Source organism: Apostichopus japonicus, chromosome 22 (genome assembly GCF_037975245.1).
Source record: "Apostichopus japonicus isolate 1M-3 chromosome 22, ASM3797524v1, whole genome shotgun sequence".
Classification (NCBI taxonomy): domain Eukaryota; kingdom Metazoa; phylum Echinodermata; class Holothuroidea; order Aspidochirotida; family Stichopodidae; genus Apostichopus; species Apostichopus japonicus.
The window spans coordinates 15,520,699-15,538,510 of record NC_092582.1 but is presented as its reverse complement, the minus strand read 5'-3'; the positions used below and the strand labels follow the sequence as shown (position 1 = coordinate 15,538,510).

General features: G+C 37.7%; 2 protein-coding genes across 2 annotated transcripts in view; both read right to left on the bottom strand.

Annotated features, from left to right (window-relative positions):
• Positions 1 to 10: 10 nt before the first annotated feature.
• LOC139964279 (glutamate--cysteine ligase regulatory subunit-like) lies at positions 11 to 6,159 on the bottom strand. Its single transcript, XM_071965757.1, has 5 exons — positions 5,626 to 6,159; positions 4,225 to 4,432; positions 3,288 to 3,493; positions 2,376 to 2,490; positions 11 to 350 (listed from the first exon to the last, which is right to left on the bottom strand). Exons 1-5 carry the CDS (start codon positions 5,737 to 5,739, stop codon positions 175 to 177), a joined length of 819 nt encoding a protein of 272 aa, XP_071821858.1. The 5' UTR covers positions 5,740 to 6,159; the 3' UTR covers positions 11 to 174.
• A 1,064-nt stretch (positions 6,160 to 7,223) lies between these two features.
• The window catches only part of LOC139963481 (laminin subunit alpha-3-like), a 41,426-nt gene continuing 30,837 nt past the window's right edge, over positions 7,224 to 17,812 (bottom strand). The window contains exons 28-35 of the mRNA XM_071964293.1: positions 17,465 to 17,569; positions 17,053 to 17,204; positions 16,151 to 16,786; positions 15,222 to 15,502; positions 14,373 to 14,514; positions 13,054 to 13,230; positions 11,401 to 11,563; positions 7,224 to 10,111 (exon numbers count right to left, since the gene is read on the bottom strand). Coding sequence (XP_071820394.1) covers positions 9,969 to 10,111; positions 11,401 to 11,563; positions 13,054 to 13,230; positions 14,373 to 14,514; positions 15,222 to 15,502; positions 16,151 to 16,786; positions 17,053 to 17,204; positions 17,465 to 17,569 — 1,799 coding nt within the window. The 3' untranslated portion in view covers positions 7,224 to 9,968. The remainder of the gene's footprint in view (positions 10,112 to 11,400; positions 11,564 to 13,053; positions 13,231 to 14,372; positions 14,515 to 15,221; positions 15,503 to 16,150; positions 16,787 to 17,052; positions 17,205 to 17,464; positions 17,570 to 17,812) is intronic.

Below are 17,812 nucleotides of genomic sequence, written 5' to 3'. Positions count from 1 at the left end.
GGAATATCTGTTGTTTCTTCTGATCATAAACCTTGAACTTGCTCTGTGCTGACACAAATCACAAACAGAGGGAGGAAAAAGTCTGCCACCACAAGAAAAAAAGGAATTCCACGAGTGATGGTGACAGGATGAGAGAGAATTAATCAGGGAAAGTCTTAGAAAGTTTGACATATTTTAGATATTATTCAGGTTCCTTTGTGCCCTGACTGTGTAGCCTTTTCGGGTGATCACTCCCCTACACCTTATGAGGGCGGTGTACCTCAGGACCCAGCTCGTATGCCAGCCTTGGGCATCCAAATCGGAAAAGGATTCCTTCATCAGCTCCTGAAAATCTTCGGCTGGTAGAATTTCTGAATAAAGAAAAAGAGAGTGTACAATTTTGTTGCATGTTTTGCAGTGGGTGTTCCTATGTTAAATGTTCTAACTTGAATGTGTGTGTTTTTTTTTCATTTCACTATAAGTATGTGTGTCGTAAAACATTATTGGATTATGAAGTTTGGGAGTATGTTCAAAACTTCGCACACCTCAGTCACAAACTCCACACTGAACAAAACAGCATTTTTTTCAGTCTTTTCACGGCAGTCGTCATGGTGACTGTGTATTTTGATAATACTGAACTTGTGAATGTTGCAAATCTATGGCAACTTGTCCTTGTATCTTTCATAGCAAAGAGCCGCTTTTCGATTCAATCAACCTTTGAACTCTGACCTTTCCTTCTGAAGGTCCACAAGACATAAATAAATCCCTATCACAAGGGATCTTCCTACCAAACTGAAGAATTAATTTTGGAAATATGGCTATTAAGATCAGCCAAATACACGCACATACGCACTCTAGATTTCTTCGATCAAATTGTACAGGAAAGTGCTGTAAGTCTTTGGGCATCTGTCTGTGTGCATTGGCTTCACCTTTTCATGTTTAGGAACTTGTATAAAAGTCAGAAGTCTATTGCCATCAATACATCTTGTCTTCTGAATTGTGCCTAATTTATTGCGTTGACCTGCTCTTACAGTTCTCTATCTATAGTACAAAGAAAACTAGTTTTTTTGATCACCATCTTCAAGCAACAAGGCAAAGCAGTTTCAGGGAAAGACCACTGTCACAAGAATATGTGCCTGTTATACACTTGTGCAAGTTGGTTTCCTGATACAAGGGTATATGTGGACACACTGCAAGAACCATATTGTCAAAACAATGCACGTGCCCGCAGGCATGTTGACTGATCTCCTTCGTTCTGTGTACATAAGAGCTACAGTAGTCTTGCATCTAATATCTTGATTATACCTTTGATGGTTCCAATCAAGCGAATTCCTTGTTTTCATGTGAAGGTCCCCTTTGACCTCAATGTCCCCCTTTGACCTCATTGTCTGAAGATATTCTGACATGCCCATCATAGTCATGGAGCTTGTAAGTCCATTCAATGCTCCCCCATCGAGTTACAGCAAAAGTAGCTTTTTTGCACAACTTGAAAGTGAATTTTGACCTTTTATTGGCCTTTTATCAGTTGCCATGGTTACCACATATTTTTATAGTACTTGACATACCAATATTCTTGTTAGGGTTTCAAGCCAGTTCACTGTTCTCCCTTGAAGTTATAGCAAAAAGTGAGTTTTTGCCTTTATTTGACCTTCCCCTCTGACCATTAAGGAGGAGTGTTTTACACAAAATTGCATTTAGATATGCATAGTTACCATTGAACCTCTGACCTCCATTACATGGAAACACACATTTTGATAGTACTTGACATTCCCATTAAACCTTAAAGGTTGTGGACATTTCAATATTGCCCCTTGGAGTAAAAGCAAAAACAAACAAAATCACTTTTCACTTAATTTGACCTCTGATCTTTGACCTTTCATTCAGAGGGTCTGCAAAATACCCAATAATGGGGCACCTTCCTTCCAGGTGTGAAGAAAATCAGTATAGCCTTATAAGAGTTGTTGAAAAAAACTTGCAGATGTAACAGACACACATAAACACTCAGACAGACAGATCGTTACCCTTCCCCGAAGCTGTGGACGTCCCGTCACCCCACCATGGGTGGCCCACCCCCCCCCCTCCTCCAAGGCACTGGCTACTCAGGAATATTAAATGTTTACCTTGGCATTCTTGCTATGGCAACTGAGATAGCCTTACTAGGCTCCGATGAATAACAGACTACAATATATATCTCATCCTCCCTGTGGGGGAGCCACGATATAAAAATAACGATAGTTACTCGATATCAGGCATTCAAATACCAAGTAAGAGATATGCTTAAATTTTTCTTCTCAAGGTATTGTGATTAAAGTGTATTCACTTTTCCTAGAGTTGCTTGGTCCTCGAAATGACCCTGAACCTGACTGCATCAATGGTTGCCACTTTTTCACACTTACCTAATGCATCCCCATGTGTGAGCAGCTGGATTTTCTTCTCTTTGGAAAAAGCATTGAGGTCTGGAGGAATGATGCAACAGGATACCTCGTTTACTTGATCGATACTTGGTTTGACCTAGAGAGAAGGATAGAAAAAATCAACATGATCTATTTGCCAAAACAAAATATATATGGGGTCTTTTTCACACATGTTATTGCAATATTACTGGTATCAGAATCAACATACGATTGAAAGACATTAAGAACGTGACTTCTTCAAAAACAAGTATGAAATCTGCACTGGAGCCAGTGGAGTGGAAACCTACAAGGGTGATACATTGTTAACATGGTTTGATTTCATAGTTAAAAGTACAGTACTGTACTAAAAGTTGGCTGTCCAACCATGCATGGAAGTATTACCTTGTCAGACCAGTGTTCTTATGACCTAACTTGCACCAAACACTAACGTGAACTGGTAAACAAAGGATTTATAATAATCAAAGCCATGAAATTTGTTCAATTTCATTGACTGAGCACCAGTATACAAGTTGAAAGGAAATATATCTAGGCACTTATTTCAAAGAATTGAGCATGAACGATGATGTATGCCTTACAGTAAACACATCATGTACAGTACAGTGTTGGTATTGGATCTATTGAAGCAAACTGTTTGTGTAGTGTGCCTAACACTTAATATACACTCATTAAAATGGCTGTATCAAGTATAAAGGGCAAGGTTGTCTTTCACTGCTGCTTAAATTACAAATCACAAAATTGATCTTTACCTACTTAAGAACCAACATATATGCCATTCAAGGCACCTGCATCTTTTAGCAATGGGCTCAAAATTCCAAAATGAAAAGCTTTGAAAATTTCTTAGCCGCAACGCAAAGTTTCATATATTTTAGCCTAATTTCTGTAGTCGACTTTTACCTTGGCCCAGTTATATAGCTCTTCCAACGCTGGTTTCTCAAGGTCACAGACACCCAAGGTCTTAATCTGACCTTTGTCCACCATCCTCTCCAGGACTGACCAGAGTGTCTTCAAGTGATCCATGTGGAATGTTTCAATTACATTTGGTTTCTCAGAGACGGAGAGAAGCAGCACATCGATTATGTCTGTATCTAATTCTTTCAGAACTGCAAGAAAAATTGTAAAGAGTGGGCAATCAAGTCTTGCTTGTGGAAAAGACTTCTTCATAATTCACAAAATACTCTTAGCCACGGACAGTGACTTCCACCTTGGGTAAATAGTGCTAATCAATGGCCATTGCTTGGGAATGGAACTAAAAAAATATGACACTACTGTACTACATTCTATTGCAAATCTTTATACTTGTCAATTAATTCATTAGTGTAAGGTAGTTTGTGTACACAAGGTGAAACACGATTATGGCATCACATAGACCAAATAAGCGAACAAAAAAAAGTTAAAACCACTTCAGTGTTTAGGATGTGAAACACTGAAAATATTACATTTGCAGACTTTTTAGGATAATTTTATGGGTAATCAATAAGAACGATTACTGAACTATCAACTATGATTCCTACTAATTCCTTAGACACATTCAATGAGAAATCTTTCAGCTTCATATTAATTATAACAGTTCTAGTCTTCATCATCAAACATCAACTGGAGATTGAAATGTGATACCTCAAAAGTGCTAAATGACGCAAAGGACAGAAATACAACAAACCCATTATTTACTTGTTCAATATAAGATCATTAATGCAACAATATTTAAAAAGTGGATGAGTGACCATTATTTGTGTTTCTAGCATAGATCTAGTGGCCATACTGCTAGTAGCCAAACCAGACCAAATAAAAGCTTTCAGAATCTTTCGTAGAGTTATTGGCAATATCATTGTACCTCTATGAATAGCATCGACAATTACTTCTGGGTCTGCATTACACATCATGGCTTTAACAGTTACTTTCAGATCTTCTCTGGTCTGTTCATCTGAGAGAGCTGGATTGCAACAGGGAACTGTAAACTCGAGTGAAGTTTTAAACTTCTCTTCATCCCAGTTAATCGTCTTTAATCGTGAATCTAAGACTGTCTTCAAGCAATCTTTTAGCTGAGAATCAATCAAAGGTTATCAATCAGAGAAAAAACAAAGTATTTATGTCTCTATACTGTAGATATATCCATATAGCGATCACTCTGTTGATTCGTGTTTTACACATCCATAATTTTAGCTCATTTGGCATACCGGTCTTCTCTGACTGTTTGGTAATTTTCTTTTACACTGTTGCACAGCTCCAGTATCCAACAGTAACTTTAAGTATGTGGGCACATATATTAATTAAGATAAAAAGGTCTAGACTTAAACATAGGGCAACAATACAGTACTGTGATTCAAACGCACGGCCAACATATTGCAAAGGATCACACACAATATGTATACATGCCTACCGAAGACTTGCAAACTACAAAGAAATATTTGTGACAATAGCTTGAAAAGCACTACTATTTTTTTCATACCAACCAGTTTTGACAGAACACGTTAATTCGGAAACATTGAATGATTGAGTAAATATTAAACATTTACTATTGCTGTTTTCTTCAATGTGTTGATTAGCTCAAATACTTTTAGCCAAAGTTCACTGGTTTACTTTTCAGACTCAGACTTCCTTAATCTCCTTTCTGGAATTGCCATAGGCTATATAGCTAAAAAATATGGTTGGTGAAAGAGACTGTAAGCCATTAGCAGTTCCATGTCTATGATTTTCTGACCAGTTCACAATGTATTCATACTTCTCAACACCGACACTTTGGACTTGTCTAAGTACAGCACTTGTACAGGCGGCATCAGTTACATCCATGGGGTCTACATTGCAGATTATTTGCAGTACAGTAAATGCAAGACCTTGTCAACATGCAATCTGCGTCCTCTAGTCTTACCCCTCCCCTCCACGGTCTGTAAATCTAGCCTTTGTGGCAAAACATGTACCGTTCGCGCTCATACAGTGGTGTTAGACCTTCGGACCTTACCAAGCATAGTACCACCTAGCCTAATCTTTTATTATTAGTTGTTGTAAACACCAATGGCACCAGTGCATTAATATCGCCGGGTACGCTATAGAAATTAGAAGCTAATGTATACTTATAATATATGCCTATAGCGCTTACACTAGTTCAGCTAGCCTAGCTTCACTGAATTTACAGTTACACAACTTTACGAGTTGATGATTTTTTAATCGAGAAGAGAATAAGATAACCAATAAGTACACTACCTTAAGCAGTGAAATGCTTGTTATTTTTAGTTACCTCTTCTGTCGTGGACTGTGCTATCCTCTTTCGTTTCTTAAGACATTCAAAGTTGATGACATTTCCAGAATTAATGATAAGAGAAGAAGCTTGGGGTATCCTCGGTACTTCCATGATTAATTGTAAACCATTAAGTATGGGCGAAATCAGAAGAAACACAATGTCTTAACTCGATGGCCGACTCTAAAATATATTATTTTAAGATAAAAGAGGACTTCATTTAGGTCTGTAATAATGGCTTCGAAACAATGTCGTTGTCGTCCAACACTAGTAATAAACTAAGCAAAGTACAGTGTACAACACTATTATATTGTGTGCCAGTGAATTGGTAAACAACCGATTGTGACCATAACCGAGGTTATGCAATACAGAATTATCTATATCTAACTTTGTTTACTGATTGAAATTTATCTAAAATAAAATGAAAAGAATACAATGAAGTACGTTTAAGTCTTAAATATCTGGAAATATTGCCGTTATTATCCTTTTGGAAAATCTAGAAGCTTGAATATAGCAGAAATACAAAGTTTAAGTGGTTACGCTTCAAATGTATAATTTTAGCGCAGGTAAAATAAAACTGCAAAGTCATGATCATGTAAACAAGAACTTTGACCGATAACAATTAAAGGTATAGTTCATTGACACCAATTTTGCAACTTCATGTTCGAAGACTTCATTTTGCTGCTAAGTGATTGCAGAATCCCGTGCATCACTGGTATGCGGACTGGCCAGGGCCGGATTTAGCTTGTGGGGGCCCAGGGCCAGAATAGTTTGGGAGCCCAGTTTTCACGATTAGGTCCACTATCTAAGTGGAGCGCCACCATAGGTTGGCGCGTAGGGTGCACGAAAATTTTGGCAGAAAATACTCCCCAGATCACTGGATATGGCACTTCACAGGGCTTGCAAGTTGCATCTTAACATTAATTTACATTTGTCAACACAGAATTTATGGGGTTTGTAGCGTCACGTGTGCGACAATAAGCAAAATGACCATGCATTCTTCTAGGCTACATGTATTTATGGAAAGACAATGTTTGTTCAGTGTGGAGTTTCGACAATGGTCCATATTTTACATGTTGACCATCGACAGACGAACAGAAAGGGATTTTATGCCTACATTTTTTTGACACCCAAATGTGGGGGCCCCTAAATGTGGGGGGCCCAGTGGGCCCCACCGTAAATCCGGCACTTGGACCGGCCCTATCCTGCATACTACGTAAATTGGAGGGGAAAGTAAAGTGCAGGAGGCCAGAAGCCACCCCAACACCGTTGCTCGTCAGTTGAAGGTTATAACCACGGAATTCACAAAGGGAGGGGGCACACCAAATGGAAGAGCTGTAAATTTCTTAGATACATATCTTTACCATATCATGATTGGCTGGAAACCCCATGTAAGTTGTCTGACAGACTGGTATTTTCCATCACTCCCATAATGCCTTCCCTTCCTCTAACAAAACCCATAACATCACCTCCCCATGTTCACTCCTTTGCTGTGCCCCACCCACGTAACCCCCCCCCCCTCTCCTCTCCCGTCCCTTTCTTATAAATCTTGTCTCAAATTCCATGTACCTGAGAAATACAACAAACACAATAGCAAGTAGCAGTATTTACTTCAACATTTATTTCAGTGTGTAAAAATACATATATTACTTTTGTAAGAGCAGTCAAGGTGAAACATATGGAATGCAGGATATGAAATCAAGGCGATATGAGTGGAAGACAGTATATGGCAATACACCTGGTTAATGTATTTAAATATTGAAAACGAAACAACCACCTATCAGTGTGAAAGCCTTTCACACTTCAATGATTGACAACAAAAAACATATTACTGCTACATTGTGTGTATGCAATTTCCTAATGCTAATACCTCTCTAAACTGTCCTCCAATATCATGCCTCAAAGCACTCCTATTGACAGTACAAACAGTATCAGATGAAACATGAATATTCATATTGCTCATACTGACACTACGAGTGCTCTGATGCCGGACATGACAGTACACTGAGCACAGTTTAGACAAAATTGTCCCAACTGGGTGATTTGAAAGTAACAATGTAAAAATTGGGCAGGGAAATATACCAAAAATAGCTAGAAACCATGATTTACCAACACTAGGGTCTGTTATAAATTTAAGGATATTGGTTGGTTTAGCAAAACTTTTCCTCCAGCAAATAAAAGTGAGTAGAAAAAATAACCTTTGTTAGAAAAAGTTGAAAAATAGCGAGGATTTCTCCTAGCATGGTTAAAGTTGTATCAAAGACATTAATTACAGACTAATAGATTTAAAAAGACTCAGGAAAGGAACCATAAAGAGATTTTAACACGTCACACATAGCAAAGGTTGACGACAGAAACTAATAGACAGAAATCTAGTTTACTTCAGTATATCGATATAAATATATATCTTAATATATCTAATAACCACATATTAACATATTTCAATATATTCTTTACTTTTACTTTTAACTATTTCTTTGTGCTTAATTCACTAACTAACTGACTGTCTTACATTTCAACAATAGCACACAAATATTTTTAACTGATATGAATCAGGCAAATATTGAGACTTATCACATGATGAATTTCAGTAAAAACAATTAAAATGGCAAAGAAGAAGGCTTGACCGAAGAAAAAAGTTTACAAGAACATGGGTGTGTATACTTGAAATGTGTAAGAAATGGTATCATTTTGATATCAAAGTAAAATAAAACTGTTAGCAAACTGCTTATCCACTAGAGAGCCTGTGTAATAGAATGTGTAAAAGTAAGTTGGCCTGACGTTTCGATCCTGCTAGGATCGAAACCTCAGGCCAACTTACTTTTACACATTTTAATATCAAAGAATGCATTATTTTATTACACACCTTTCAATATATTTATGTCAACAGAACAGATTCCACAGAGAGACTTTTACAGTCTATGCGGCACGAATTGTTCTAAAAACCAAGAATTTCATAACACGTACATGAATGCAATACAAAAGAATGATAATAATAACAGTTTACACAAACAAAACTTTTAAGTCAGCCTCTGTATAATCTATTCTTACACACACATATAAAGGAAAAGAAAAAACAAGCAAGTAAGGAAAAATAAGCAAACAAGAAAGCAAACAAACAAGCACACAAGAAAGAATATCAATATACCTTGTCTCTAAGCTCAGCCTCTCTATCTTTCTGTCTCCACCTCTCTCTCTCTCTCTCTCTCTATATATATATATATATATGTATACATATACTTATATACATATAGTATGGTGGGCTCATAATTGACGCACTCAGCTGTATGTGTTTTTCATATGTGTGGTTCCTCAAAAATGTAATGATCTCAAAATATTTATTGTTCTGTGCATATGCAACGTACAATTGAGCAGAATGTGACCAAAATATGTCTGCCGTGTCAAGTTCTTTCATACCCCTAAATTGACATATTTGTTGATAAGCTAACTGTAACTTTTGTGTAAGTATACATCAATTGACTCTGAATGCTGTTTACTATGCTCTGAGCCCCTAAGCTCAGACAGGTCAGGTTCCAGAGAGTAGTGGTAACATGCTGAAGTAATTTTGGTTTATTTTTAGGGAGTAAGATTTCCAAATCCCCCAAAAAATGTGCAAAACTAGGGGGAGGGTGTTAAAAGCTTAAAAAAAGACAACTTGATCAGCACATAGCAAAATTAGATTCAAACTCATGAAATATGTAACTCTGCTTCGCTGCAAAAATTTTAGGTTTCCTGCTGTATCGTTGCTAGTAATATTTGAAGGTACGTCAATTATGATGCCTTTACTATATATATGCCAAAGATACTAACCCTTAAAAAATTTGCTAAAACAAAAAATACACAGCAAATCAAAAGAACTAATATAGACAATTGGTACAAATATATTGGTAATGGTAATACCTATTTTGCAATGAAAGCCTCAATAAAACAATGAAAAGAAAACAAAGTATTTGATAGTGGTGGGAAGGCAGTGATATTTATCATTTTCATGTCCACCATATATTTTCTTTATGATTCTTAATCAGCTGAATCAAACCTTGAAAGCTGCTTTTAAACCATTTTTTACAATTACTCTAAACAATGGCAAGGGTGACAACAACAACAACAAAAAATCGGACATTATAACAAAATTGTAACCAAAAATATGAACTAAGATTATTATACCACCTCAGAAAGAGAGAAAGAAAAAAATATTCCCACTAAAAATTTCACCTAATTTCAGAACAGTTCCCTGTGAACCTGTTAATGTTCATGATAAAGCTATTTGAAGATTTTTTGGTAAAGACTGCAGTTAATTAATTACTTTCAATCTGTTTCTATGACAGATTCCACAATGAACTTGATTAGTTGTTATTACACTGTAGACTGGTGCCATCGGTACCGTCAAGGTTGGTCAAAATCTGATCCAGGCTGGTCTCCATCTGATTCAGGTTGCTCAGTAATCTCTGCATCTCGATACGCTGAGCTTGATACTGGCTTATCAGATCTGAATAAAACGGTGAAGAGAAATTACTCTGAGTAAACCAGTAAAAATTGAAGTTAGAGGGCCTGCATGAGGTTACCGATCCTAGCAAGATCTTCTTCAGAGGCTATTTAACTGGAGTTAGCTTGGCGGTTAGCCTCTGATCCTGCAGGTATCAAAGTGTCAGGCACTCTAACTTTAACATATTAACCCTACAGTCTTTTTGCAGTGGTTAAGCAGTTTGCTAACACTTTTTTCTTGTTTTTATCGTTTTTTCTTGGTCTCTCTCAGAAAATTAAAGGGCAGGATAAACTATCGTGGGAAATGTGATGATGGGGAGAATGTTAGAATAAGTTAAGTATCTGTTCTAAATTTCTTTCAATCAAAAAACTTTTATGGGGAATAATGGTTAAATTTTCTTATTAGATTTTGTGGTACACTTTCTCATTAATATACACCAGGGAATCCTGATAGCTACAAGATGAGAAACATCATTTTGTAAACACAACTCTGATTTAGTTTTTGTACGGTGAGTTTGTTGCTACAACTAAGAATTTTCAAACCATCCTGGTTTGGATGGTTTGCAAGGTGTTTCAAACGCTGTAGTTTGACTCACATTAGCATTTAAAGTTAAATAACATAACTCAATCAGACTCCGCACACTGGCTTTCTACAGGTCATGTACCTTACTACCTTCTGTAACATTACAACATGAGCAACACACTCTGCTCCATTTGTTGCATAACAGCATTTAAACATTAAGTAACATTACTCAATCAGACTCTGCACACTGGCTTTCTACAGGTCATGTTCCCTTCTGTAACATTACAACAAAATGAGCAACACACTCTGCTCCATTAGTTGCATAACAGACTAAAGCATTGCATGGCAACACAACCCGATGCTATGATGTGCATAGAGTTCATCTCCATGGTAACCTGGTACTTTCAGTAAATGTTACAATTAAAAATAATTATTACATTGATCAATCATAAAATGTCCAACAGAACTTGGTCTGAAATTATGAGTATATTATTTTCCTTCAGCGATGCAGAGAATTTATAACCAGTATGAATTAAACTAACTCATTCACCTAAAATACATGAATATTCATGTTGTAGAGACCTCTTACATACTTAGCTGAAATAAAACCATTACGTCTACGCATATCGCATCAGTAGTTTCTTTGGTATTATATACAGACGCTTCAGATGACTATGACTGATTTTTTTAATTCACTATATATAAGAACTGCAACTGGAGGGGAAAGGGAGGGAATCAAAATAAAATACAGACAACGGATATTTACTCACTATCAAGATTCTGCTGTTGTTGAATATTAATGAGTTCCTGCTCTGTGGTGTTGATACTAGCAGCAAGCTGTTCAACATCCAAGGCACCTTGTGAAATCTCTTGTGATTTTGAAGACAGACCGGAATCAAAATCATCCTTTCTGGCTGATGCAGTGGTAATCACCTAGGACCAGGAGAAATCAAGATTGATAACACGTAAGGTTCCATGTTGAAAAAATTACAATCATGCATACAAAAAAGACAATTAGAAATCAGACTGGATTATTACTATATTAACAAATTTGAATAGAATGTGTAAAGGTAAAAGGGCCTGACGTTTCGATCCTAGCAGGATCTTCTTCAGAGGCTGAATGACAAGTAACAGTCACAGAAGGGACAAATACATGCACAGAATACAGACAGGTTAATGAGCAGGGTGAACACAAAAGAGATAGATGTATCAGAGGATTAGTACACAAGGGATGGAGAGAAGAAAGAAAGGAAGCAACAGGGGGAAGAGGAGAGGTAGGAGATAAACTGTAGAGGGACAAAAGAGGGGATTAAGGGATGAAGTTTTGTTTTACTTTAAATTTGAAAAGAGCTGAAACAATTTCAGATTAGAACAGGGTTTGGAGAATCTGTGTCGGTGAAACGCAATCTAGACATTCATGCTCCTCCGTCAATTGTCAGCAATTGTTAGCCTGCAAAACGTTTCTTACACCGGGCTAGAAATTAGGGCTGGTAGAAGGGACACTTATCTTTTACTTTCACAGGGAATAATTCATATCATTATTATTACTTCTCAATTTTTTTTTTTTTTTAAACGCTCGTCTTCAACGCAAAGTCATTCCTGTCTACTCTACTTAGCTTTCCTGATAGTTCTATAGTTGATTTACCAAATTCTGCAGGAGCTGGGCTCCGCCCAGTTCGATCAAATTACACACACTTTTCACGACGGAATAATTCAGTGTCCAAATGTTATGCACTAGCAGTTTGGAAGGCTGTGAAATTTGTCTCTCATGAAACATTGTGGATTATTGGACTTGTATAGCAATCTGACCAATTTCATATAGCATACCATTTTCATATAGTATTTTGTGTTGTGCAATACTGGATAAAGTCATTGGCTGCGTTACAGTGTGATAATAGATAATGCTAAGTTTTATTTCTATCATTCAGCATGAAAAAAGCAGACAGATCCCAAGAGGAATTACAATCTGTTTAGATAAAGTCATAAGAGCACAGCAAGAGTACAAGACTAATTGTGAAGACATTTTTAAAGATCAAAGCTATTTGCTTGCCGTTTCAAAGAAGGGATAAATGATAAGCAAGAAAGTACATTTTTTTCCAGAAAACTGAAAAATGATATAGGAGAAGAAGAAGAAGGAAGAACAGTCTGTAAAACCACAAAGAGCTATAAATGCTCGTTTCACAATTCCAGTCTTATTCATCTGTTCTGCTTGAATATATGAATAAATAAATAAATAGATAATGACTATTCAATGAAGAAGAAAAACAGAGCTATTTGTGGAAATGCAGTAGTTATTATAATTTCACTTTTAAAGAGTTGTTAATAAAAACTGATGCAGCTGAGTTTGTATGACTAGAGCCAGGCCATGACACAGATAACTGTAGCAAAGAGTCTTAATGCACAACAAAGATGTTGATACTCACAATGTCACTTTCTTCCAATCTCGTATACGAATTTTGTGTTTTCTCTGTGGCACTCTGACCCATCATAACATTATCCCTGTAGCACTGTTCAGTGGTCTGGCTGAGTTGGAGTAACACAGAGATGTCATCTAACAGGACACTACTTCTACCAACCTCTTCGGTTGCTTTTGTTTGCACCTAGTAAATCAGAATGGAAAAAAAAGACAAATCGGGTTTGGTTTACGTTAAATTCTGCTAGAATTGTACTTTAAGCTGGGACAATTTACTGGATAGTTAAACAATTTGCTAGGAAAATATAACACTCATTCTGAAGCTCTTGCCGAGAGATATCGGAGTGTTAGCTCAGTGGTTAACGCCGGTGCCTTCCAATCATAAAGTCCCTGGTTCGAGTCACTCCAAGATTAATGTATGTCGTCCAGTTACAGAGTTGTTGACAATTGACAATTCATAATCATTGGACGTTAAATATGAATGTAAGAGACTGACTTCGGTCAGCTTGCGGCTTTGATAAGCCAATGAGGCTTCGTCGCGAGTTCCTGCTAGCAGGAAGATCTAAAATACATACATACATACATACATACATACATACATACATACATACATACATACATACATACACGCATACATACATACATACATACATACATACACACATACATACATACATACATACATACATACATACATACATACATACATACATACATACACGCATACATACATACATACATACATATTGATTTCTATACACAATAATACATGATCTCTGTGTGGTGCAAATAAGATGAAACATTATCCCTAGTTGTTTATTACAGTACTCATGTTAAGGTGAGATCAAATATCTTAACCTTACAAATTAAAGGTAGGATAATGTACAAATAACAGACAAGCAAATTATCCCCACTTGGTTAGTGGGGCTACTTACAAGGGAACGACTTACCTTTTGGACAATATACTTATGCAATTTCTCATGCCATCATCGCTGAGCTTCCAAAAAAAAAATACCTCCAACTATAGCGGAGCCTGCCAAGGGGCAGATGGACTAGCCAGCTCCATCCGGCCAGATCCAGTGCCTTGGCCTGGTCATTCTGTTCCTGTGACTTGCACTGTTAAGAGCAAGTCAAGGAGTTCCTGATGTAAGTATACTAATCTACCCAATGCATTACAACAGATCACACCTTCTGTATTATCTTGTGTATGACAGCAGATAAAATATAGTATCTCATGTATGACAGTCACAGCAGATCAACAATAGCACCGCAAGTATGACAACAGATCAAATACACTACCCAAGCAGTTTGGGTTGAACAATAAACTACCTCATTAATGATGGTCTCCGTGTTTGAAAAGTCACGTATCAAACTCTCAAGATCGAGCTGGGTTTTGTTTGTAATTCTTTCTCCTTCCCCTAGTTCGTATTCGATTGTCCTAAGATGGGCCTGAACTGCTTCTGCTTCGTGGCTGTCAAGATAAAATACAAAGAGTTCATTGATAATAAATTGCAACTTGTGTTCAAATTATGTCACTCACTTATTTCTACACATCACCGCTGTACCTCCCCCAGCCCGCTCACCACAAAAACATCATCCAATAGCCAGTTATGTGGGTACAATTCTTGTTTGAGGTTTAAGCCCAAGCCATTTATTAATTTGCATAGTCCACACTCAATTTTAAAACATGTCTGGAATTTCAAGGTAGATCTGACAAACTTGTAAATAAATGCAATTTCTTGACCATGATTTGGCCACAGACAGTTTTTTTTTAATAATAATAATCAGATGTTATTTATACGACGGTTTAAAGCAACCACAAATCTGGGAGAAACACTCAAGGGCTCATTGATATCAACTTGCACCTCGGGTGGCTTCCAATTCAACATTTTAATTCAAACTTGGAATCTTTTCAATTTAGAAAGTCATGAATAATTTATTGTCAAAATGATAACACTCTATCAACCGCTCTCATCTTACATTGAGATCAAGGTTTGTGACTTCAAATCTGGTACCCATTTCCATGTAAGAACCCTTTCAAAGCAATTTTTCCCACAAAAGAATGCGGGAACCCCGCAACTTATATCCCCCCCCCCACCCCCAACCCCCATAAGGCTGAGACAACTTGTCATCCTTTCGTCAGATAAGTTTTGGCAACTCTACCCATGCAGTACTTACTAAGCCATGCTGGTAGCATTAAGGGCGCTCTCCGCTGTCTCTAACTGCGTAGTGCTGGCCTGCAGAAAGTCGTTGACTTCACTGCCTTGGAGCTGAGATGCGTTGATCATGTTAACTATGGCAGCCATGTCTCTGAAAGGACGGACCGAATACTGCAGCGTGGATGCCGCGAGAGACGACGCCTCGGCTGCAGACTCGGCCGTGCCGTTGAGGGCGAGCAGCGTGTCCAGCATGTCTGAGTAAGCCATGGTCGCATTAGATCTTACCGACAGAGCCAGCATCTGTGATAACGAGGGGTCAGATAATTAGGCAAAGAAATTATGCAAATAATGCTGGGAGCTGAGAATTGTTATTTTTTGGGTTCAAGATTTAAGAAAAAGAAAGATGTTTAAGAAACATTCAAGAAAGTTGTCATTTCCAGAATTTGACAGAAATAATCTTGCTGTATTTCATTGCTAAAACTCGATCAACTCACTCTCAATGCTTACGATGATGAACAGGGTTAAAACCTTTTTGTGTTTGGTCAAAACATTTCAACAAATCTTGCAAGTTCTACTTAAAACAATATTGCATTTGACAGAAATAAGACATCTTAGTAGGCTGCTATTCTAAAAGTACATTAACTTTTGAGTAAGCACAGATTTATTCCGACATGCTATTGAGGATGGAACTTTAAAAAAGTTACTTCATTTTTTCAAACATCATTTTTTTACTCCCAATGAAGGAATTCAATAACTGTGAGGGGTTTTATAAATCCAGTTACATTGACAGACTTTTCAAAAAGCAAACACTAAGTTTGTTTTTTTAATGCATTTTTCAGATACATTGATGTTGAGATGTTGAGATACGAAGGTGCAGGATGGGGGGTGGGAGGGGGAATTTGTGGGTGGAGGAAGAGTTATCGCTTGGGGGGGGGAAGGGTGGCTTACCTTATATGACTGGCTCTTGCTCTGTGTGGCTGCCACCAACTGTTGGACCCTGCTGGTATTGGTGCTAGCTGCACCGGCTTCGCTAGACAATTCCGTAGTTTGGTCGACCTCCCGTAAGGCGGCGCCTACCGTCCCGTTACTGATATTCCGGGCGGTGAAGGCCAATCCTTCCGCAGTGCTGACGTCTCTGACAGGCGTCTCTAAATCAAAAGATAGATGGATGCCTCTGATATCGTCGATCCGTTGATCGTTTTGCTCCCGTTCTTGGAGCTGCTGATCGTCGTTTAATCCGTCCAGCGTGTCCCTCCTCTGCTGTGCGGATCTATCCACTTCGGTCATGAGCCCGTCCGCCTCGCTCAAGAAGCTCGCCGTCCGGGCGCTCGCGTCCACGCAAGTAGTGTAAAATTGCTGGATTCTAACCCAAGAAGCATTGGCCTGAAGGAAAATGTCATCCAGTGTCGCCTGTTGCTGAAGATTGCCCTCTCTGATCAGTTTGGCAGTGACAGTGTCAGCAGTATCGACTATGGTCACGTTGCCATCAAAATCACCCAGCGCTTGGACGGATTCCTTGAGAGCGGCCTCACTCGCTAAAACTGCCGCTAAGGAATCGTTTACGGAGATGACCTCGTTAAACACCTTGAAATAGAAAATATTCAATGACATAAGAATCCAAAGAAGTGCAACATGTTATGACTTTTTTACAAGCTTAGGCTATAATAACCCACATAAGCTGTTGTATTAGGCTACTAAATAAATTTGTCATTAAGAAACAATTTAAAACAATACACCAATAGATAGATATGAATGTACTTATATAACTATAAAGAAATTTCTATAAGTAAGCCTGTGGCCACTCCCCCCCCCCCCCCCCACCATAAAAAATTAAGAGAAGTAAAACATACCTCCTGGTATTGATTTTGGAGTGCAGCAAGATTTCCTGCCTGGACAAGTCCTTCTTGAAGGGCTAACTGAACAGACGATAGTTCTTCTTGTATAGTTTGTAGTTGCGCATCCACTTCCTGAAGCGGTATGTTGCCGTAATTTAACAAAATATCTGAAAACGATGTTTGAAATATTGTGTAAATCTGTTCAAACCTGCAATTTCCAGTAGGACTTAAGCTGGTGAAATTAGTGCAATATATATCACAATGTCTCAAAGTAATGATGATAAAATATACAAATTTTGACAAAACAACCCTTTTTTGCCTTTTTCTTTTCTGTAAATAGTAAATACATCAGTAAGTAAAACTTTTCATTTTTCAGTTAGTACAGAAATATCCTTTTAATCATAATAATTTTGATTACGATGTTTACCTTTTAGAAGAGCACTGATACCGTCCAAAGAGGTGATGTGTTCGTTAAGGACTGCTCTCCAACGATGGAAACACTCGGGACAAGGCTCGCACTTTGGAAAAGGACCTAGAAGATAATTAAAACAAAGGCAGTGTACAATTACAAAGGAAAGGGCACCGAATGATCAACAGCACCACAAAACATTTGGTAATATAATAGAGATTTTAACTGATTTAAATCAGATAAGTTTGCCAAATGTGACAAAAGAAAGCAGGCAAATTTACTGTCCATTCTTTGGAACAAGAGACAGTGTTAAGAAAATCCAAGAGTAAACATTCTCCTTTTATTGGGTGTGGGGAGAGGGGAGGG